This window comes from Biomphalaria glabrata, chromosome 18 (genome assembly GCF_947242115.1).
Source record: "Biomphalaria glabrata chromosome 18, xgBioGlab47.1, whole genome shotgun sequence".
Lineage (NCBI taxonomy): Eukaryota > Metazoa > Mollusca > Gastropoda > Planorbidae > Biomphalaria > Biomphalaria glabrata.
In genome coordinates, this window is record NC_074728.1 from 17,020,809 (window position 1) to 17,045,544 (window position 24,736).

General features: G+C 34.2%; 1 protein-coding gene across 1 annotated transcript in view; it reads left to right on the forward strand.

The window, feature by feature from the left end:
• Window positions 1-9,508: 9,508 nt before the first annotated feature.
• Window positions 9,509-24,736, forward strand: part of LOC106064832 (uncharacterized) — a 99,507-nt gene continuing 84,279 nt past the window's right edge. Inside the window, exons 1-3 of the mRNA XM_056017635.1 lie at window positions 9,509-9,731; window positions 15,506-15,639; window positions 24,122-24,279. Coding sequence (XP_055873610.1) covers window positions 15,507-15,639; window positions 24,122-24,279 — 291 coding nt within the window. The 5' untranslated portion in view covers window positions 9,509-9,731; window position 15,506. The remainder of the gene's footprint in view (window positions 9,732-15,505; window positions 15,640-24,121; window positions 24,280-24,736) is intronic.

Below are 24,736 nucleotides of genomic sequence, written 5' to 3' on the forward strand. Positions count from 1 at the left end.
ATCGTGGAAATTTCCAATAAATATTCACAACTTTTTCTAGCTTTACATAAATTGATTAATCATTTCATATTACATTTTTTTTAATTCTTAAAAGCACGTTTTAGAACTCAAACGATTACGAAAAAGAATAAATTTGTTAGAGACTTTTTGCAATATTCGTAGTTAGAGTTAAGCTAAATTCTAGACTTTTTATTGCGACAGGGAAGGGGATATAAAAATGCCGCTCCTTATACTTTGCAAGTGGGACTAGTTATTCCCCTTTCACCTTGCGATCTATAGGATGTATATTTAATTTTAAAAGAAGTATTGTAATTATAATTAAAATATTTATATTTTTTAAATTAGGGTATCAAAGAAATATCAATAGTTCACAAAGTCATCATTAAGAATCAAGATGAGAACTGAATTTTTTTTCATAGTAAATAAATGAATTAAACAAAGAGCGAATTGAGTGTCAATGACTTTAGAAGCGCAAAATTTGTTATTAGGTCCTAGTGTTATATCATAGAATATTATGTTTACCTCTCAGACCTCAATTTAATTATATATAATTATTTTTACAATTCAGTCACTCATGTATAGCTAATTATAACAAGGAAATTTAGTCTATAGACTTTATTCCCGATAACAATTTTGAAAAAATGCCAAATGATGACTGCGACCCAATGGAGAGAACTAGAAAAAAAAGTGAAATTTATGATTATTACATAACTGTATATCTAAATATACAGTGGATGCTCAGTGTGTTTGGGTTAACTGTACTTAAGATATTAAAATGTTTGTTTATGAACATGATCTTTGAATATCTCACTACCCTATTATTATTATTTATTATTATTTATAATTGTTAAAATATAACTGGATAGTACTGGGTAGTACGGAATAATATTGTACATTTCATGCTTTTTTTTTTACTATATTGTTATAATTTAATAGTAAATAAAACATTAAAACAAATACTATTTAGCATTACAATGCTTAATTATTTTGTGTTTTTCAATGTTACAACTAATCTTTTTTAATTTGAAGATTGTAAAAAAATATATTTTGTTTATATAGTTTTCCTCACGGTGCCACTTTCTACTGTTGTACACTGCAAATGTCTAGACGTAATTTAGTGATCTTTTCTTAGAGGCTTTTTATTTTATGTTTCTTAAACGTATTTCTGTACAGATCAAACATGTTGATTTATTATGTTCCACAAAAAAAATAAAATAAAGATCTGTCCACTTTTCCTAGAAGTTTCAACATTCAATTTTCGTTTATTCGACTATCCCATTTCAATAACGTACCGTTTGATCGTCTTAAGAGCTGAGCCGAAGGCTCTTCGAGCTCTAAGTTTGGACGCCAAACAGTAAAAAAAAGAACTGTGGGTACACAGTTCTGTTTGAGAGAGACCCGAGTCAATGCCTATGTAAAGCATTGCTGTTTCCAATGCCTTTGTCCACCAACGCATGCTTGGCTGCACATGGCCGAAGGCCAAGGACACCGGGAGCCTCCGCCATTTTCCTTCGTTATACCAAGCTAACCGTGGGTGACTCGCCATTTATGTAACTGTCCCTTTGAGGAACAGCGCATGGATGTGCGACAGGTTTGTGGGGACTTTTTGCAAATCCGTCCGTGCAAGAGGTGGACTCTCGTCTACCCGTGGGCATCCCCACGGGAATTATGTTTCGCCATTCATTTAGCCTGGTTGCCCCCTCGAGTAACCGTTTCCATCCGGGTGCCACGGTGAGGCAGAACAGCGTACCCGGGTTCTATAACGTACAAATGTTACATGGAATGGCACCAATCATGGTGATGTCAGAAGTACCCGAACCAAAATGATGCAGAAAAGATGTGCTGTGTTACACACATGAGATGTCATGGACACGGCTAGCTCAAGACAGCCGCGGATTTATCCAAGATTCTAAGAAAACTGTTAACTCTTGTCGCAGTAAAAAAAAACAAAAAAACTTGTGGTCTTATAGAAACAAAAAATTAACGATTGTTCACATTAGTACAACTTTGAAGACTTGTTTCTCTGTTGTGGACGGTCGTTGGCTTATAGCCCAAAACTTCTGGTAGACATACAACTAAACCAGTGTGGGTGTATAATCTAACTTACAGAACTTGAAAAAAACTTGAATTACTTCTATGTGAACGAAACTAAATATAACTTTTATTACAATATATATAAAAAAAATTCAAAGTGAGATGAAATGAAATAAACAGATATTTGAAAATATATAACTAACTATAAAAACACATCTGTGCACTCTCGAATTCAAGTGTACTTGACATAGTTTACGACAGCGCCTCTTAAGTTGCATCATTCTACAAGACTAGCATTGACTCTATCAAGAACTAACAATAATTACTTCCGTTCCGAATCACCTAGCAAACATACCTACACACACACACTCCATAACATACTCGTGGACCTATCACAGTAACTTAGGCTGTGTCATCCGTGTCAGCTTGTCACACACACGGCTAGCCCTACCCACTTCGCCAGTTTATTTGTAACAGTACTTGTAACTACGCCCAACTTCTCTGATGATATATATGACATAATCTCAAAACTGCTGTAGTATATAGTTTATTCATTTCTACATGTTTTGGTGCCCTACAAGTAAAATTCCCTTTACAGACCTTGCAATCTACAGGGCATGTTTCTTTAGCCAACTGTTTACGAACAGGGTTTTATGTGGTCAGCTTAATGACCAACCGCCATTTATAAACTACAGTGTGGTACCCATTAGAGTTGGGTGGACTCGTGGACAACATGAAAATCCAGAAATTTCGGTGCGGTATATATTAGAAACATATTTTGTGATGAGAATACGTGCTGTGACGTTGTAGCTACAGTAGCGGCCTTAGGGGGTGGCAAGTGGGCAACCGCCCCAGGCCCCGCACCTGAGGGGAGACCAGATAGGAGATTTTATTGTCACCAGCTTCGAAAACCAAATCAGTTGTCATAAAGTAGGACTTGTTACTCCATATTTTCGCAATATCTTTATGACACCGATTACCATGTAACCTCTTAACGTGACATTAGGTGGAAGCAGCCAATCCAAATCACATATTTCGTATTTAAACATCGAAGTCCAAACGGATTTTTTTAAGGAAAATTCGTAGTAATAAAGTTTGAACTACTCTTTGAATTATGAAAATTATATATGAAAGAGTCATTTGGTTAACATAAATGCATCTTTTGAAAAAAATTGTTTAATGAAAATTAATAAACAAATGTACAGTGTTTTCTTGACTTTCGCTGGTAATACGTTCTAAGACCGTACGCGAAAGTCAGATCTTCGAGGAATTTAATTTCATATACGTACACTATTTTCGGATATAAACAGTATCACAGGACATCCACAAAACACTTAAAACCACTAGATAACATTGGGGTTCGAACCCCCCCCCCCCCAAATGAAAATCCCTCCCCCCCCCCAGCAGGGCGGGTGAGGGAATTTAGTGACTGATTTTTTGCTTTGATTTTGTTTATTTTAGATAAGATTTTAATACTAAATCATCACTTGCCCCAGCACAGGCAAGGGGGATTTGAATTTAAACCCCTTTACCGGGGGAAGGGGGTTAGATTTTAAAACCCCCTACCAGGAGGTTTAGATTTTAAACCGCCCTACCAGATGGTTTTGAGTTATAAACCCATACAAGGGGGTTTTGTGTTTAAAACCCGTACAAGGGGGTTTTAAGTTTAAGCTCCTAACGCTCCCCCAGACCCCTTTGCTGGCAATGGCGGGGAGTCAACAATTTTTCCACTAACTCCAGGAAGAACCTATTCTAGGGCGAAATAAACGTTTTCCGAAAGAATGCAGGGTCAGAATGAAATAAAGATGTAAACACACACACATACATACATAGAAATATTTTTTTTTCGCAGTGGGGGGGGGGGGGGGCAGTGGGGGGGGAGGAGAAAAAATCCCTCCCACCCCCTCCCCTTGTAAAAAAAATCCTGGCTACGCCCATGTATAAAACAGTATACTTAATCAATAAATTTACATATCTAAGCTGTCAGAGGCTATAACTATTGCCTTTATAATTTACAGCTTCCAATTTTGTTCAAATTTGTTATTCATCTATATTTAAATCTAGATCTAGGTTAGGGCTTTATTTAGTCTGATTTAAATTGATTTCAAGTGTATACTAAAGATTTGTAAAGACTACGCGTTATAAAAGTAGTCCTTTTTAGATATACAACTAAAACACATTTGTATAAAAAATTTAAAAAAAAAACGATATTCAAATCAGTATTTCTTTCAATGAATTATTTAATAAATAGAAAGTATATTTAATTAATGAGCCATAAATAATTTTTCCTTGTGACCTTAAATGCAAATTTTTTGAGCCAATGAGCGAATCTATGAATGAAGCTTGAGCTATTAATGATGAGAGTCTGTAAGCTTTTTCTAAAAAATCTACCTCTCACGAAATTTTTCATTTAAAACTGGTTTATGTTTATTTTTGCATCAGAACTTTGAAATGTCAAAAATATCATGATGTTCGCTTTTCATTTTCATTTCTAGTTTCTGAGATCTAAAAGGGACGAATGGACGGACAGACTGACAGACACACCATACAAAACTAAATATCGGCTATTTCCTTTTCATAAACTCTGAAACAGATCTAGGCAAATAGTATTGCAATGTTTCTTTTTTACTAATAAATCAATCTACCAAAGTGTTTGTGATAGTGGTGCTCGTTTTAATACCTTCACCATTTCCTTAGTCTGTTAATCTGTTGTATTGTAACCTGGGCCGCCTCTACCTATTGTGCAATGTGTGCATTGCACGAAGGCGATCGACTTAAGAGGGTGGCAAAATCATTATTTTAATGTTACTTTTTTTTTTATTAGTTAAATAGAAAAAATTAGGAAAATATTTTAAATAAATTCCAATTATTCCATTGACGATATTCGTACAGAAGAAACTATTTTGGAAACTAGAACAAGATAGAGCAGCGTGCGAGGGATTCCCAAGGGTTTTTCCATAAGCGACTGCTCATTTCTGGTCTTGAATTTTCTCGGTTTGTTTTCACTGGGGGGGGGGGGGGGTTCTATGGATTCTATACGCAGTGGTACTTTAATATGAATGAAAAATTAAAACCTAAAAATTACGTCTAATTTTGTTGTCTTTTTTTATTACATTCTTTAAAAATAAAAAAAATAAAAATAAAAAAAAACCTCACGGACTTTACTGTGGTAGCCTTCGTCGCTTCACTGGGCTCCAGCTTCTAAAGGGGGCATGAACGAAAATGTTGTTATCTAGGGAGTCGCCACCCGGGAATGTGAGAAACACTGCCTTACTACGTTTTATGTGGAGTAATTGTATAAGCGACTTATAATTCGGATTATTTACTTCGCATTAAACTCAAGAAAAATATTCAGCGCTGAGTTGCTTCATTTGTTGGATAAATTTAGGGCAACTCTGAATTCGTGTATGTCAGATGCTTGTGGATACAATGTACATGTCTCAAAAATACAATCGTGATAATTATCATGAAAGTGTACGGAACGTTGAAAAAGTTCCACTGTCAATGGCTTTTGTATTTTGAGTTTCTTTTTTTTATTTCGGATTATACTTAGGTTACACTAACAAACACGTGAACATAACTATGTCCAGACTACATGACTGCTGAACAGTCAAAGTTATCGAGAAATTGTATATAGGTCATGATCAATTACACTATTAATTGTAATACATCTGCCGCAGCTCATGAATTATAATCGTCGCAAATACAGGAGCATAAGCGAGTAGTCGGAATGAGATACGTTTCTAAAGTTTATCACAAAGTACCAAAATGCATGTCGATCCGAAATTGTTACTAGTGCATAGGTTCATAGTTGCACTTGAGGGGTACAACGACGGTGGGAATATGAGAGGGAAAAATGCAATGGCCTACAAAAGATTTAAATCAAGGGGCACTTTTGGAGCAGTGTCCATTTTATAATTTCGCACGCAGGCGGCAACAACCCTCGTGGCGGCCCTGAATGTAACGTGCTAGTTATCAATGTAACGGGTCTGTATTAATAACCCTCTTGGTGTGACTTTGGTCCTGATAACTCAAGTGTCGTGGTTCTGTGTAGTCATAAATATCCCAACAAAGTATTTAGATGCACTAAGCCACGAGCTTGAAAAACATCAACTTGTCAAGTAATCCAGACATGAAGTCGGTGTACACAATTGAATAACAACATTACGAAAAAATTATATCTCCAAGTTAGAATAGCCATAGTAGTATCTTGCTCTTGTGCACGCTCCATTTGGCTTCCCGTGAAAGCGAGAATCCATTACAAGGTGTCCACACTTTGTCATCAGTGTATATATAACAATGAGATGCCTTGTACCTTGGCGAACTGATTACTCCATATGTCCCTCAGAGAGCCCTGCGCTCAATGGACTCAACGCTTTGAGTGGTGCTACGTTTCTCCCTCAAAAGCTACGGTCTGCGGGCTTTTTCAGTGCACGGACCAAAAGTTTGGAACTCACTCCCCATTGATGTCAAACAGACAACATGTTACACCACTTTTAAGAAGAACATTAAGACCTACTTGTTTAAAACATTTTTAGATTAGTTTTACATTTGAGCTGTCGTGTTTGTGTTTGTAATGTTATTACAGCGCCTTGAGCCTACATTTTGTTTGTTAACAGCGCTTTATAAATAAAATTATTATTATTATCATTATCAGTACTCAATACAAAAAGTTTATGTTAGAAAATGTTCGTCCTTCTTATCAGAGGACCAAGTCCCAAAATCTCGCTATCACTCTTTCACCCCGAGCCCTTCCTCGTGCAAAAAACACAGACCATCATAAGTGACTACAAATCACTACATGTGACAGTGAGCCTCAAACAGACTGTGACAGGCGCCAAACAAGATTTGTTGATTGTCAACGCTGTCTACCTAGGGCAGAAAAGGTCAATGAGAGGCCTGTCTTTTCTTTAATAATCTCTTCCTAGTGTCTGCCTCTTTTTCTTTTTTTTTTCTGGTTCTCGTTCTCGTTTTAATTTTAATAGAACCAAAACCACAATACTCGTATTTATTTGTAAGAAAGAAAATTAAAATAAATTTAGAAAAAAAAAGTGAAAAAGATTTGGAAAAGCAAATGCATTTTTTCACCTAACAAGCAACCTTTGTGGTGTCATATGCATGTACTTACACTGACGACAAATCTGAGAACTCTTCCTGACGATTTCGCAAAATGGCTTCTCAATGAGACGGAACAAATTGGAAGACCTGTAACATTACCTTCACATTGTTTTCCTATTCATTCTGGTCCCATTCAATAACTATATGGCGATCTCGACCTTTCATCACTTCGGAACAACTCAGTACCCGAGCTATATAAAGTGTCACGAACAAAGACTCCCTGCGCCTGAATAACAAGTATTAAAATTTATCTCAACCGACGAAGTAACTTTCACCAGCGTTGACTCCATCGTCACAGACGATCCCGCAGATCAACTTTCATTCCCCGAAGAGTTTCTTAACAGTCTTACCCCTACTCTCATGCCTCCGCATAAACTCAAAATTAAAATTGGTTCAGTCGTCTTGCTTATTAGAAACCTCTTGCCAATTAGAGATCTTTGTAATGGCACTAGACTGAATGTTACCAACATTCATCGCAACGTACTACAGTGTAAAACTATCGCAGCTGCTACCTCACAAAATGTCCTTGTTCCCCGGATATCACTGACTCCATCATATTGAATTTTTTCTTTTAGCTTTACGCAGACAATTCCCAGTTAGATTGGCCTTTGCCATGACAATTAATAAAGCACAAGGCCAAACATTCAAAAAGCTATGCCTGTATCTTCCAAAACCTGTTTTCATAGACAATTGTATGTTGCTCTCTCCAGAGTTTCTTCATACACAGTCGTTTGCCCTAGCCCACCCCTTTTGGACAACTGTGTCTTTTAGGAAGTGGTTACCTGTAACTAAATAACGGCGTATGCTAAGCTATGAGTTGACTAGTTAAAAGATATTTCACCTACCTAGGCCCTTTGAACAAACAATCTATTTGTATTTTAGTAAGGTAATAATAATTTCATTGAACTTAAATAGACAATAGATATAGATTTAGTCCATATTTACTCTAAACTTATGCATTGTAATATTTATTTTGGTACCAAATTATTACAATTTAAATCCAAAAGTTTAAAATAAATTTGCCATTAAGACTTCACTGCTACGACTTTTATGTCCACATATGAATTGGATGAAACGTTCATTAGAACATAAAGATTTTAAGACAATTTTGGAAATGTGCGACATTTTACGTATAGTGTTTCTTAAATGTTCCAAGATGCTTGTTAAATGTTTGTAAATGTTTTACATGATTCGGATGTTCCTTTAGAGTTGAAGAAAGTTTACTTCCTACTCCAAACTTTCAGCGGGAAGGGTTTGAACCCGGGACCATCGATAAATCCAAACGACAGTCCAGCGCGCAAACCTCACGACCAGGCAATATTAAATATCTAAACATAACCATATGAGAAGTTACACTGCTAAGACTTTTTTTTTCCAAGGCAATACAAGGCCAATTATTTCAAACACAAAAGTTACAATGGAAAACGTCTCGACGTGACAAACGGTTTATTTAGACAGTTGAGGCACTGACAAGATATCTATTTCACCTGCCTTGTACAAAGACATTTAGTACTAATAAAAAATAAATAGATATAATTAATTTTTCTGATTTGGCAAAATGAGCTCGGGTTAAAATTAACTTTCCATTAAGATGTACTCAGTATAGCGAGGGTCTGTGACCAGGTACTGTAAGTTAAGTGCTGTATTTTCCGCCGAAGCGACAGCATAAACACTTTTCTTTTAAAATTGTATTTCGAGATAAACATAATAATATTTTTTTGTAAAAGAAACAAAACAAAAAACCTCTTTATTCACACTATACTATTCATGTGCAAATGAAAAGCACATTTGTTCATTTAGTTAGAAAACTATTACTTCCATCATTTTGTAGGCAAATGAAACAACAGACACTTCTTTATACAAATAATGGACTGTACCATTCTAAAAATAATAAAATAATAATAAATATTACAATCTCCTTTTTGTTAAGAAGCCATGAAATTAAAAAAAAAACTATTGGCAGGTTTTCAAACATTTTTATTAAGACTTTTTTCTAATTGATAATAATAATGATCTAACATTTAGATCTAGTACAACATTTGAAACAACAGTGTACATTTTTATTGAAGAGCATATCAAATATAAAACAGTACGTGCAAATTCAATAAAAAAAGAGTCAAAAACATAAGGTCGGGCGACCACAGTAATAGAAACCCCAACTCGCTACACATCTTGTGTTTGCCTTTCACGTCGAGTGTCATAGAAATGGTACGTGGAAAAAAAAGAAAAAAAAAAGTTCTTTCAAGAGAGTTGTTTAAAAATACATTTTTAAGAGACATTTTTTTTTATTTTTTTTTTTCAGTAAATCGGAAATTCCCATTATTATTTTTGTAAAGACGTTAAACATGCTCCAATAAATGAACATTAACTAGATTTGCTCTCAAAGTGTAATAATAATATTGTTGTTACTTTTTTTCTAAAATTAGTATATACAGTAGTCGCAGCAAGTTGTCTTTTTTTTTTTACATGAAGGCTTTATTTTAAAAGCTTTTCTACTAAGATAAATGTGTGATATAAAGGAACTCTTTCGTTTGTGATTTCCTGAATTGTTTCACTAAACATGGTACAAACAATGTAACGTAAGTGTAAATTATTAATAATCAATACTAGTAATAGGCGATATTATGCCGCCCACGCCTGATTCGCTTCTTTCTGTGGTCTTACCGTAGACAATAGGCTCATAAACCTACCCTTCAAAGCTGTACCATTGCAAATTAATACTAAGCCGAAAAAAAAAATGTTTTCAAGTTCTTTTAGCATTGTTGTAATGAAAAATACGACATTTTTGTTTATGACCATAGACATAAATAAATATAGACTGGCCAATTAAAGAGTTTTATGAAACGAAAATTTGTGACTTGCAATTTTGTGTACTTTATTATAAAGCATTTATGAGCAGTATAAAAGTTAAGTATTCATATCTATACACACCTATATATATATTGTAAATAAGGAGGCAGTGTAGTTTTGTTTAATCTCTAAGAATGAAGATCATGCAACTTTTCATAATTCGGAAATCCGAATACAATAGATATACATGTTTTCAAGTTACATGAAGTTACTTCCTTTTTTCCAGTCTATATTTATTTATGTCTATGTTTATGACGTTCTTAAGAGGAGGTAACTCTCCAGCCCAGAAATTAAAAAACAATAAACTAAGAGCAAGTATCACTGAACTATATATTATTTTGATGGAATTTAGTATGATCAAAATTTAGATTTAATGCTAGTTTTAGGGTTAAGGATAGAATTATGTTGAGGATTAGGTTTAGAATTAGGTTTAGGATAAGTTTAGAATTAGGTTTAGAATTAGAGTTAGGGTTAGAATTAGGTTTAGGGTTAGGTTAAGAATTAAGTTTAGGGTTAGGTTTAGGGTTAGGTTTAGAACTAGGGATAAGTTTAGCATTAGGGTTAGGTTTAGAATAGGTTTATTGCTAGGTTTAAGATTAGGTTTAGAATTAGGGTTAAGTTTAGAATAAGTTTATTGCTAGGTTTAGAATTAAGGTTAGGGTAAGATTTTGGATTAGGTTTAGAATTAGGGTTAGGGTTAGGTTTAGGGTTTGGTTTAGAATAGGTTTAGTGCCAGGTTTAAGATTAGGTTTAGAATTAGTGTTAGGCTAGTGTTTGCCTAAACCCTAACCACTAAACTTAAACCTAGTCCTAACCTTAAACCTAACCCTAAACCTAGCAATAACTCTAACCCTAAATCTAAATACTAAACCGAGCCCTAAACCTAATGCAAAACCTAAACCTAACCCTAATTCTATACCTAATCCTAATTCTAAACCGAACCCTAAATCTAGCAGTAAACCTATTATTTTGATCCTACTAAATCTAATCCTAAACTATAATATAGTCTTAGTTAGGGAAATATTATTTAAAACAATGTTCCCAAACGATATATAGTTTAGTGAAAAAAGTTTTTTTTTTTACTTTCTCTCCAGAACATCATAACAATATGGGGTCGCGTCTAATACAGCAATAATAAGAAACCGTAAAAACTAAATTTTTTTTTCGGCTTAATATAAATTTGCGATGGTACAGCTTTGGAGGGTAGATTTATGAGCTTGTTGTCTACGGTAAGACCACAGAAAGAACCGGATAAGTCGTTGGCGGCATAATATCGCCTATTACCTAAATACTTAAGATGTCTTGCGCTAAATTTTAACATTTTCTGTTATAATATATTTTTAAATAAAAAAAAAGTTTTGTGGTGTATTAAGAAATGAAAAGAAGTTTTCCTTTCAGAAAATTAGCCAAATATAACTTATAGTCAAACAGTCTTAAATGAATTTTTTTGTACAATAGGCACATCCAATTTTTGCTGACTGGTCGTGTGTTTTGCGCGCTGGACTGTCGTTTGATTTTATCGATGGTCCCGGGCTCAAATCTTGCCCGCTCTCATCTCTCTTTGTCCCTCGGAGGTTTGGACTAGAAGGTATATTATCTTCAAATCTAAAGAAACATCCGAAACATGGAAAACATTTTGCTGTGTCCAATTGAACATTTGAGACAATTGAACATTAGGGAATATTTCTATCAAGTGCAAGGAAGAAAAGAATGTGTCTATTTTAGACCCTCTATAAAAGCCTCGTCCATTAGTTTATCTAATCGGTTTTGTAACCTCAATATCTCTTGAATTCATTAAGCATTTTTCCTCGAAGTGACAAAGCCGGAGGCCGATGCACAAACGGTAGTCAGTCAGACTAGTGTAATCTTAACTATTCTTAACTATTCTTATCTCTTAAATCTTATTAACAATGAAAACGAAGTTCTAACATTATTTTTAATTCTCACGCCCTCTCGTATAAATTTCATAAGGAAAGAAAAAGCACTGAGGCGGCTTGTGGCATGCTTTTCGAAAATGTATATAGACTCCCCATTCCCTTTGACACAAAAGTACATTTCAAATAAGTGAACTAAACACAACGAATACAATAAAATTTAATTGAATAATAAGGTTCCCTGACCTATGACTGCAGAGTGTGACAAGAAGCTTTATAGAGAGTTCTGGCTGCGTTGTCATTACGGTTCGCAAGAACAGAGCGATAGCATTGGTGCTTGTTCTTGAATTGCGGTATTGTTCTCATCAAACCAGTCTCTGTTGGGTTTTTTGCAGTATCCCACGACTTTGACCGTTATGTCCTGAAGTATCGCTTTTAGCTGCCTCCAGTTACTCACTGGATCATAGTCCTGGGGCTTTCAAAGATCATTCTCAAGTAGTACACTGAAGCGCTCTCGTACGTCAGCCAGCCTTCTGACATTTAGCTTCTTTGCCCTAGGCAGGCCATCTTTTTTAACCATCTTGATGATAAGCAACTAGATCAATACACATAAACTTTTAAATCAATTTTTCTGGCATATCAAAATGTAAAAACAAAAACACCGGCCTTTCGAAAAAGATTTGTCCAATACATGTGCATGTTTCAACATAGTTTACAATTTTGATGCTATTGTTCTTCAATAATTGACCAAATATTGCACATGTGTGGCTAATTTATAAAAACCAAGTTTTGCAAGGAAAGAAATATTTTTCTTAGATTTTAGGTAGTACTTGCATGTAGAAAAACTTTCTGAATTAAAGAATTTCTAGCCCTTGCTTGAATCAACTACTAGACTTTTTAAAAGTATTTTATTAGACTTAGACTTGACTAGATAGATCACTACAGTCTCCAGATCTAGATACTATCTACGTTGTTTACATAATAATCATCATCAGAGAGATGGGGAAAAAAACTGAATTTATTATTGTAGTAATAGTAAGTTACCGTTGAATATTCTACAATGTTTTTCCTTTACATTTACCTATGCTTTAGTCTGTTAGACCGTTGGGGTATCATGCAAGATTTATCTTGCCTTAGTTAGAATCTCTATAATGGCAAGCCCGTCCATTCTTTCATGTTGTTCTTCCATCGCTTTCTCAGACTCTATTTCTTTTTCCTGTTAGGTCTTTTCGAGCCAAGAAGATCATGGCCATAGACTTTTGGGCTTGTGTTTATTTGTTGTCCGACTCTATTAGAGATATAGTATTTTATGGATCTAGGCCATTTCTACAATGTTGACATGAAAAAAGATCGAAAGGATCTAGATCTAGATCTAATTTTAAGAAATACACTTTGCGCAGATAGTTTTTAACTTTGACACTTGAAAGTACAAAAGAAGGTCCATTGATTTCATTGTAAAATAAAATTAACCTTCAAATTTGTATTTCGAAACCATTTTTTTACATTTTTCCTTATGACTGTGACTACAGATTTCATGACGATCATTCTTTCATTAGACAATACCGTAATGAATCGCGTACTAAAAAAATTAATTCGTTTAATTGTTTACTTTATAATCCCATCCCTAGATCTAAAACTCTAATTCAACTCTAAGATGATAAAACTTCTCTTCGCACAGAACATACTAATTATAGTCCATTCCTTTCATATTTTGATCAAATAAACATTCAATTTTGGTTTTCTAAAGCATTTTTAAGAGACTACATTCGTTTACGAAAGCTGCGAAGCCGAGTTGAGATAGGCCTAGATCTATATTCATTCATGAATCACGTACTAAAAATTATTTCGTTTAATTGTTCACATTCATTTAACAAAGCTATCGTTCTTTTCGTTTTTAATAGATATGTAATGTATCGGATTCGGGTAAACCCATTTTCGCAAAACTAATTTTATTTTCGTAGCGAAAGAGAAAAAACTTGAAAGGATCATTAGCTAACTTTAACATACATCTAAATCCAACCCACTAGATTAGTAAACACAAACTTAAACCCGCAGGCCGCGGGTAATGTCAAGCTAGTATACTATAAAGTAGAATGTGAGGTGCATGTATGTGAATTATAGACATCTAAACCGCTTGACCAATCTTGATAAAATTTGACAGGAATGTTTCTTGGGTACCAACTTAGACCGTAGTGTATGTATTGTAGCCCTAAAACAAACTTAAGACCCTAAAAAAAAAAATAAGTTGTCCGACTCTATTACAGCTATAGTATTTTATGGATCTAGGCCATGTCTACAATGTTGACATGAGCAAAGATCGAAAGGATTTAGACCTAGATCTAATTTTAAGAAATACACTTTGCGCAGATAGTTTTTTACTTTGACACATGAAAATACAAAAGAAGATCCATTGATCTCATTATATAATAAAATTAACCTTCAAATTTGTGTTTCAAAACCATTTTTTACATAAATTAGTTCCTTATATCTGTGACTAGAGAATTCCTGACGAACATTCTACAATTAGACAATACCGTAATGTTTCTTTCTATCCCTAAATCTAAAACTCTAATTCATCTCTAGGATGATAAAACTTCTCTTCGCACAGATAGTTTTATACTTTAACACATGAACATACTAATTATAGTCCATTCATTTCATATTTTGATCAAATTAACAATCAAATTTGGTTTTCTAAAGCATTTTTAATAGACTACATTCGTTTACTAAAATATATTTCGTTTAATTGTTTACTTTATAATCCCATTCATTTAACAAAGCTATCTCTCTATTCGTTTTTAATACATATGAATGTATAGGCTTCGGGTAAACCCATTTTCGCTAAACTAATTTTATTTTCGTAGCAAGAGAGAAAAAACTTGAAATGATCATTAGCTAAGTTTATCATACATCTAAATCCAATCGACTACATTAGTAAACACAAACTTAGACCCGCAGGCCGCGCGTAATGCCAGGCTGGTATATATATTGAGAACTGACAGAACGAAAAATTGATAGTCATTACCCGATCGTTCATTTTCGTAATTACAACAATATTCCCAAAATGACTTCGGGTATATATCCTTCCGTAACAAATTAATTATCCGAGCGAGGCTCGGTCACCTGATATTAATAATAATAAGGTTTGTCTTCGAGTCCTAAGATTAGTGAGAAGTGCAGTATTTTCCGTGGCTGCGCAGCCCCATCTGTGACCTACATATTTTGTCACATCCAGGGCAAGCATAACCATTGTTCGCAGGTGGTTGATTTAGATTTTCTTTTCGCCGACTGCGTTTGTCCTCGGCAGTGGATTTTCTTTTGGTCTCAAATGTGTATTTCGCGGCCTTCGTGAGTGACCTCCAGATGTCTCACTCTGAGACCGCAACTTATTAGGTGCTCTCTTCTATGTCAGCCAAGGAAAGTTGACGCCAATTCTGGTTTTTGAAGCGGATCCGTGGGGCGCCTCTATTACGTCGACCACCATAAGCTCTATAAGTAAGCCTATTCTATAATTACGAAAGATTTTTTTGTGATAACCAAACATTTTGTTTCAGGGAATCATTTTATAAAATGTAAAATATTACTGAAACAGAAGGCTAAACGTTTTTATTTATAACTTTTTTCCAAAGTATGACTAGACAAAACATAAAGCTCGAGATTGAAAAATCTTTGGATGTAGAAACATTCAGTGCTGCTAAGTCTTTGGGCGCTACACCAGAATTTAACATTGAAAATATTATAAACGAAAAACGATATCTAAAAGGTAAGTAAAACACATTTTTTAAAACTTACACTGCCTTATAAATAACAATGTTTAGATTAATGGGATCTCGATAAATGCTTTTTTGTTACCTTTTTTATTAAATACCTCCATTCAAGTCAAAACTTCATAGATCCTAAAACCAGGAAACTGAAACTAGGGACCTGAAAACAGGAAACTGTAACTAGGAACCTGGAACCAGTAACCTTGAACTAGCATGGACGCTTATCTTATTAGCTGCTCTAATAATTTTCCTAGAAATTAAATAGTTTTTCAAAGTAAAAAAAGCAAATATTTATTTAAAATTTACTATAGAACTATACCTAGACATCCAACATCGGTTTTAAAAAGACAATAGCTATTTTTAATGGACTACCACTTTCAGGCATTTTGAATGTAAAACTTTATTGATTCAATAATTTAAAGAAATTAAATTCAGAAACATTTTGCGCATCGTCTTTTAAGTCTAAATGTAAAGGCCTATATTATTGCAATTATTCAATTTTAAAAAAACATGGCGCCGTCAGCCGTATTCTACCGATTACTGAGTTGTTTATTGAATTTGAAGTTGTTTTAAGTTTATTGAAGGATTATCTAAGCTTTGATTTAATGTGTATGGAAATATGATGCACATTAAATCTATATTCTAGATCTAGATCTTATCTAGACTACATTTTGGATAATAAATCAGAAGTCTACATCTAGTTATAGATCTAGATTCCATATACTGAAAATACCAATAAATTATGGCACATATTTTTCATTGCCCGCTGGCTTAATGTTCTTTTGTTCTCATTGTTCTTTTCAATGTGAAATGAGGGTGTATGTCGCATTTCCGGAAGAACCGTCTCTCAGCACCAGGGGTTCCACTGTTTCTGTAAAACTGTCTTTTTTCTTTGGACGTAAACAATTTAAAAGAAACTGTTCTTCACGGCCCTAGATTTTCTTGACTTGCAGGATCTCAAAAATGTTCCTTCATGCCAAACAGATTACATATTGCTTTACGTGCAAAGCAATTATTACGAGAATTAACACTTACTAGATATAGAGTTAGTCGAGTAGCTAGGCTATATGATGCCCAGTGAGACATCTTCTCATGCTACCCTCCCCCTAAAAAAAAAAAAAACGAAGAACAAACGTGTTGTTTCATCTTTGAACTGTTGCTATTTTGTTCCATTATTTGCCAAATCAGTGAGCCACTGTTGATTGCAATTAATTCTTGTTCAAATTTAAGTCTGAAAAAACTTCGCTCTCATATATGCAGCACTTACCGCAGTTAAAAACTAAACATAATAGAAACATGAAAAAAGACAAACTGATTTACTTAAATTGTTAAATACAAATTTTTTTTTCTACCATCTTTCTTAAATTATAGGTCATCTGTACACCATCTGAATAGAAATACTATCATAAAGACAATGTTTTGAACTGCGTCTCTTAGCCGATATCTGAGGATTAAGATCATGTCAATGAAAGAATTAAGAATTTGTACCCCGTAATTGTCAGTGACAACATTTAGAAAAATCGATCAAGTTTTGAGATGTCAGATTTACTGTCAAAATAGTTGAGAAATAAATATTTGGCTTGCAATCACCCAATATTACTTTAAGTTCGTTTTGTATTTGTGGAGACATGTACGTATTTGGTCTAGAACTAAGCACATGTACTCTCAGGAGTGAATCATACATGAAAAGTCATTTCACAAACTTCTAGAAATCTCCAACATTTTCTCTAAGCAATTCCTCTAGAACCAGATTCTGATTTGAGAGAAAAGAAATAATATCCAAAATTCTTTTCAGGTAGCATTATTAGATTTCCCTTCGTAACTTTTGATACATAACGTCATCCATTCCATTCTGAGATGACTATTTCAGACTAGCGCAGCAAAGCCCACACTATTGTTTACATTACAGTATTACACTTAACAAGTTAGTGATAAGAAAATAAATATAACAAAAAGCAGGGATTTTTTTAATGACTGAAACTAAAACAAAATCATAGTGAATTGAAAATAAACTTTGACAATTATCTAGATCTAGAGTTTAGATGTAGCTATATTTATAAACAACTCTAGATGTAGGTGAAACCAGAGTACTGAGCAATGAAGTAACAACATGTACCATGTGCTCCAGAAAAAAATTGGCATGTTAAGATGCGTTGACTTGAGAGATGTAAACAAATTAAGTAAATTTGATTCAAATTGGTCTACAGCTGACCTTTTATTTAAGAAAGATAATAGAAAAAAATATGTATATTTAACATTTTAAGTAAATCAGTTTTTCATGTTTCTATTATATGTTGTTTTAACTGAGAAAGTTTATCCTTAGTTTGATACCGCCCACCACTTGATGCCTTGTACGGCCCACACCACTCACGCATGTCTAACTACGCCTCTTTATAGTGTTTACTTCTTGGTTTGCTTGAGCCAAAGTAACTGAGCGTGTAGTTCAAGCAAATGGAGAGCGCTAAAATTAGCAGTGTTCTCTTACATCATTTATTCGTTGCCTTTCAAGTGGTTTCTGGCTGTGATTCGTTACAACAACAACGATTGTTTATCAATTAATCTAGTCTATTCAAATGCATCCATCAACTTTTGTTCTGTTTTCTTTAGGAGACGTATTCGAATACTGTTGGAAGTGATTCCTGTGATGAATGCATCACGTGTCGACTCGTCACGGTGTTGCTCAAACTTCACGGCTTTAATGTTACAGTCCTTGGATAGACTGCGGGGTTTTCGAAGAAAGGCGTCAATACTTTGGCCCAGTTCCTGCTTACACCTGGCCAAATGGTGCATTGCAAAAACGTCGTTCTTGGGTTAAATGCAGATGTTATTTAGTGACTAAATCACAACTTCATACTTTTCTGTGTCACTTATCTTCTGGTATACGGAAGGCGAAATGGAGTTTATTAATACCTTCTTGTTATCAATGTTTTCTATAGTAACAACAGACAAAAAGTTTTTAAAGGTTTCTTACCAGTGTAGCCACTTTTCTGAATCTTGTGGTGCAATAGGCTCAACATCAAACCTTTCCGGTCGAAACAGTCTATCTATGTTTAGAATCAACATCACACTTCATAGATTCAGGTACTTTTATATAACAAAGAAAGTATTAACATTTAAAGTTTTGTTAAACTGAATGAAAAACCAACTACACACATTGTAAGGTCAAGATACTGAAGATAGTCAGTATATAATCTCACTTCAGTCCACAAATATAAACAAACACTTAAAGTGTCATGATTTATATTAACAATCAAATACACGACAAACCGATAAAATAATAATATTACTGTATAATATTCAAGTTGCATTTTCTTGAATATAGAGGGTCAAGGCATAAATATACAAACATTTGTTATCAGATGACCGGTTGTAATTGTGCAAGAGTCATTTTAGCCAAAGTTAATTGATATTCATGTTGAGAGAAATCAGTTTTTAAGACAATATAAGAGTCGCTCAATAATTTTTTATAGCTCATACAAGTACGCAGGGTAAGAGAATAATGTTCTACGTTAGCAATTGTAATGGTAGTTTTATTGTGTACGAAATTAATATAAATAATGAATTAATAATAAATATTGGGTCATTATGTGTGTATATATCAGACCACCTATCACTAATCTAGCATTTGCATTGCACGATAAAATAAATAATAATTAACCGCGAAAAAGAATTTTTTTTTCGATGTTTAGACCCAAATATTTTATCTTAAAAAGACATATCGAAACTTGTTTCAATATTATTTATTTAAGCACATACATTTTTAAGATTGTAAAACTTCTAGATTACAACTAGATCTAGATCAAAACCAAGATAGCATTTATAGATTTGTAAAGGTCCGCGATCTGTATTCACCAAAAAGACTACGCGTTCTGGAACACACCACGTCATTAGGTATTTACCCATTTATTAGCTTCACTGAAAAAGGAATTTATTTAAAGAAAAACTTTTATAAAGTCACTTGTTATAGTTGTAACCGTACAAAGAGGACAGACAGAAGCATTTAAAAAGTGAAAATAAATCCATTTAAATATGTAGATTTTTTTCCCAGCATCTTCTTTTTATGTTTTCTAAAAGCAAACTGTTTAGTTTATAAAATTAATTATACAAGCTATTTTTCATAAATTTATACCACATTCAATAACATAAATAAATGTAGGGGAGATATTGCTACAATATGTCAACAGGGCGGATCGGAATTTAGTGACTGTTTTTTTGCTTTGATTTTGTTTATTTTAGGTGAGATTTTAATACTAAACAATCTTTTGCCCCAGCAAATTATTCACTCAAAATGTTATGATTGTATTCCAAGGGGTTTTGAGTTTAAACTCCCCTCCAGTGGAGTTTAAAGCTTAAAAATAGATCTTGAATTTAAAAAAATAAAATAACACACTCAGAAATCTATGAGCGTAGCGAAAGAGGTTTTGAGTTTAAACCCCCGTAAGCGGGGTTTGAAGCTAAAAAATACATCTTCAATGTAAGAAAAAAGCAAATTACGCACTCAAAATTCTATAAGTGTTGCCAAAAAACTTTTGAGTTTAAACCCCCTTTCAGAGTGGTTTGATGCTAAAAAAATACCTTTTCAATATAAAAAAAGCAAATTACACTCTAAAATTATTTGATCGTAGCCGAGCCAATTGGGGGTTTTGAATTTAAATCCCTCTCCTAAAGATGGCTTTTTTAAAGTTTAAAAATCCTCTAGATGGTTTTGAATTGAAAATCCTACTACAGAGTGTTTTTAAGTGGAAAACCTTTATCTTCAATATTATTCTAAAGCAAATTACAGTTAATAAATTATATGACCGTATATAAATTGGATTTTGAATTTAAAAAAAAAACAACATAACTCCATAGATTTTTAGTTTGAAGCCCCCAACAGATAATTTTGACGATAAAACTCCCCTTTTCGAAATAAAATCTAAAACAAACTACAGTCACTTAATTCCAAGAGCGTATTTCAGAGATGTTACACTTTTCTACCAGTGGCGGGGCTCCATTAATAAAGTGCAGTAAATAGTCATCTGCCGAAATTGAAAAACACTAAATGTGGCTCAAAAAAGATGGCTAAGACAGATTTTAGGAGACAGTTATAAAAATCGGGTCTAAATCAAGGAAATCCTATGCCAAACTGGGAGTCGACCACTTAGTATTCATTCATGGAGGTCCTTAGAGCAGGTGAGAAGAGGCTTCATACATTACCAGTGAAAGATTTTTGTGGAAACAGCTTGCTAGCAAATGCGCCGAACTGCTCGGGAGGGTCTAAGTCAGTAAGAATAGCACATTAGTTTTTTGAAATAAAACTTTTTAATAGCAGGAAAATGCATTGTAGATACCTCAGAATATGCATTTTGTCGGCGTTCAATATTAGAAATAATGATCGGTAGCTGGGCTCCACCACGCGCTGGGGGAGCTGCTATAGTTCGTCTATCGTGGTTCAAAGATGACCACTTTGTCATTCAGGGGGCTGAGGGCTTTACACTGGGGTTTTATGCCTCCTCATGTGACTAATGAGACCTATGTGAGCCCGGAATGTTCGGACGCACACTGGGCAGGTTAGTCATGTGCCTCTGTCTCCCAGGTGCCTGGATCTATGCTGAACGCCTTCAGAGAAGCTTTGAGGGTATCCCTGCAGCGCTTTCTTTGACCACCTTGCGAGCGCTTTCCTTCGCTTAGTTGGCCATACAAGAGTCGTTTAGGGATGCGGTGGTCTTCTGTTCTGTAGACGTGACCTGCCCATCGCAGCTGGGACTGCATCAGGATTGTGTGGATGCTTTTGCAGACACGCTCTTCGAAGTATTTCAGTATCTGGTATTTTGTGTTGCCATTTGACATTCAGTATTTTTCTCAGACAAGTCACGTGGAAGTTGTTCAGTTTTTTTGCATGTTTTCTGTACACTGTCCACGTTTCTGAGGCTTAGAGCAATGTAGGGAGGATGACGGCTCGATAGACCCCTACCTTTGTATTTGTGGTGATACCACGTCAGTTCCGGACATTTTTAGACAGTCTGCCATAAGAAGCACTTGCCTTGTCGATACGCAGGTCGATTTCACTATCGATTTTTTCTGGAGAGTGTGCTGCCAAGATATTTGAATTAGTCCACTGCGTTTATAACCTGTCCATTTATAGTGATGCTTGGATCCGAGTAGGCTTTCCCAGGAGCAGGTAAATATAAGACTTCAGTCTTGTTTGTTTTAATTGTAAGGCCAAAGTCTGAGCATGCTATTGAGAAGTCAATAACGATGCTCTGCAGATCATTTTCAGAGCAGGCATTTAGGGCACTGTCGTCAGCAAATAGCAAGTCACTGGTTACTGCTTAGTTCGTTTTTGATTTTGCTTTAAGCCGCCTCGGGTTGAATAGGCCACCATCAAATCTGTATGATATATTTATCCCGTTGTTTTCTCTATTTGTGAATGCATCTGTCAGCATAGCGGGGAACATGATACTAGCGCTAGCGCTCCCCCAGACCCACTTGCTGGCAATGGCGGGGAGTCTACAATTTACCCACTAACTCCAGGAAGAACCTATTCTAGGGCACAATAAGCGTCTTCCAAAACAATGATGAGCCATAATGTAATAAAGATTATGTACACACATACATACATATAAATTTATTTTTTTCACTGGGGGGGGGGGGCTCGAGGGAGGGGGGCGAAAAATCCCCCCCCCCCCCCGAAAGAAAAACTCCCATGGTCTCTATAGATAAATTATCGATAAAAAATTGTTCCGTTTTTTTTTTTTTAACATAAAACAAATTTATATCAAATAATTAAAAAAAAAAAAAGAAATTTCAAGAAACAATTATTAAAAATCCCTTTTTAGACTTATTTTGAATTTATTTTTCTTGTTGAAACTTAAATTTTTTTTTTACCGGTAAAAAATGTTCCAGATTTAAAAAAAAAAGAAATTGATGTACATTACTTAATTTTTTTTTTACAAATTGTCGCAATAAATTGTTCCAAATTGTATATGAAAAATCAACTAACGCTAAATAACAATTTGAAATCCCTCGTCTAATAAATAAAACATATAATATTCTTCTCATTTACGAAATAGGTATTTCTGGATTTTTTATGAAAATCATTTTAACTCTCTTTGTGTAAAATCGCACTTCTGTCTTACAATACATTTAATTTTCTAGATAAAACGTTAGAAAATCTAAATATCTTTAATAATGCGTTCCGAATTTAAGTCTAACAACTTCCTAACACCAAAGTATGGTGTGGAAATCTCTTCACACAGCTATGGCACATTTAATTTCACATGCGAGACCATCCCAAAAAATTATTTAACTGTATTAGATTTATCTATAACTCTCTATTTCTTTTACTATATATATATAAACATCAGAAACTATCTTTTATATATACCTGAAACTATTGCGATGTTTTGGAAGGGAAATTAAAGGTCAATAAGATTTTCAATACATTTTAGTCCGTTTTTTTCGATTTTAACTTGACGGACAGACTGACAGACAAAACGCATAAAAAGGCGGTTTTAATCCCAATATAAAGTATGCGTGTTTCCTTTTGACATCATATGGAATGAATTCTTCGATTGAATTTCAGTTTATTATTGTATATCTAGAATTTCTAGGTCTAGTTTAAAATAATATACACTAGATCAAGATCTAGAATTTCTGTTTTTAGACTTAAAGTATAGATTTGGATTTCCAAATGTATAGATCAAATCCCAATTTAATCAATCAATAAATTAATCTACTATTTTTAATTTCAGTCTATTGATAGATTATTTAGGCTTTTTGTTGATATAAATCTTATCTCAATTTCATCTAAATTATATTTTTTATATTTTATATCTAGATCTAGTACATATAAATCTTAAGAGTGCTAAATCAGAAGTTCAATTTAGTAGATCTTCATCCTCTTTCTAGTTCCATTTTCATGAAAATGCAAATATCTCTTTTTATAACTGTGCTGGGACATCGAGCTCAAGTACAAGCGCGACACATGTTCTTTTCTTCTTTTTTTTTTTTTTCAATTACAATTCATAGCCAAAAGATTATCTAAAATCGCTCATCTGACAAATTATAGCCTACATATCCATTAGTTGTCATGCTGTAATGTGTAATATCAATAATACGCTATTAGTTTGTTATAAAGTTAACACTAATGCCTGGTCATGCCATTAGCGCACTGGACTGATTATTTTGACACTCCAGGGTTCATACCCTGCTCGCGGCCATACCCCGTAGTCCAGCGGGACTTTTGGACAAGGAAGTAAATTATATATAACTTTAATGGAACTTCCGAAACATGTAAAATATTTTACAGAAAAAAAAAACATAATTTAAAACGCTAAATACATCTTTGAAACATATTATTACTTTTGACAAGCAAAACAAAATCACTTCTTGAATATTCCTTGCTAATACTCATACCCAACAAGGATTCGACGGGGCCGCCTTTGAGTTTGTGTGATAACAAAAACTTTTTTGTAATCTTTTTTTTTAACCTCGTTTTAGGTGACTTTTTAAAAATATACCCATTGTTGAGAAAGGGTCAAGAAATTGGAATTGGCGGTACAGGACATGTGTATAAGCTTATAGAAGATTCAAAGACAGAAGTCGAATATGTTGTGAAAGAGATATGCTTGCCTGCTGAACACAGTGAAAAACTCTTGGTAAGAATGAATTTATTGTTTTATTATATATTTGTTATTTGTAGTTTTATTTTTTTCAAATATTATAAGAATTTAAACAAAACAATTCGTATTTTAAATCTAAATATTTTTCGTAGGAGCGATTATTTCATTCCTAATAACAAATAAATGATAGATTTGGAAATAATTTACATTCCCCCACACCTACAAACACACTTTCCTTTTCCCCACGAAAAAGAAATTTTATTTTAATATATATACATATATTGTTATAAACCTGGTGGTGGCACAGATGGGGGTAGTGGTGTGAGTGTAGTCAGCCGACGCAAATCGCTCCAGGCCAGCGCTAGACGAGCGGTCAACCGTGACGAGCTTCGACGGTCAGCCGAGTCGAGTGTCAACAGGACAGTTCGGGAAGGATCGCCGTCGTGAACAGAGCTCAGGAGCGTCACGAGAGTTGTAGTCATCTGACCACCTA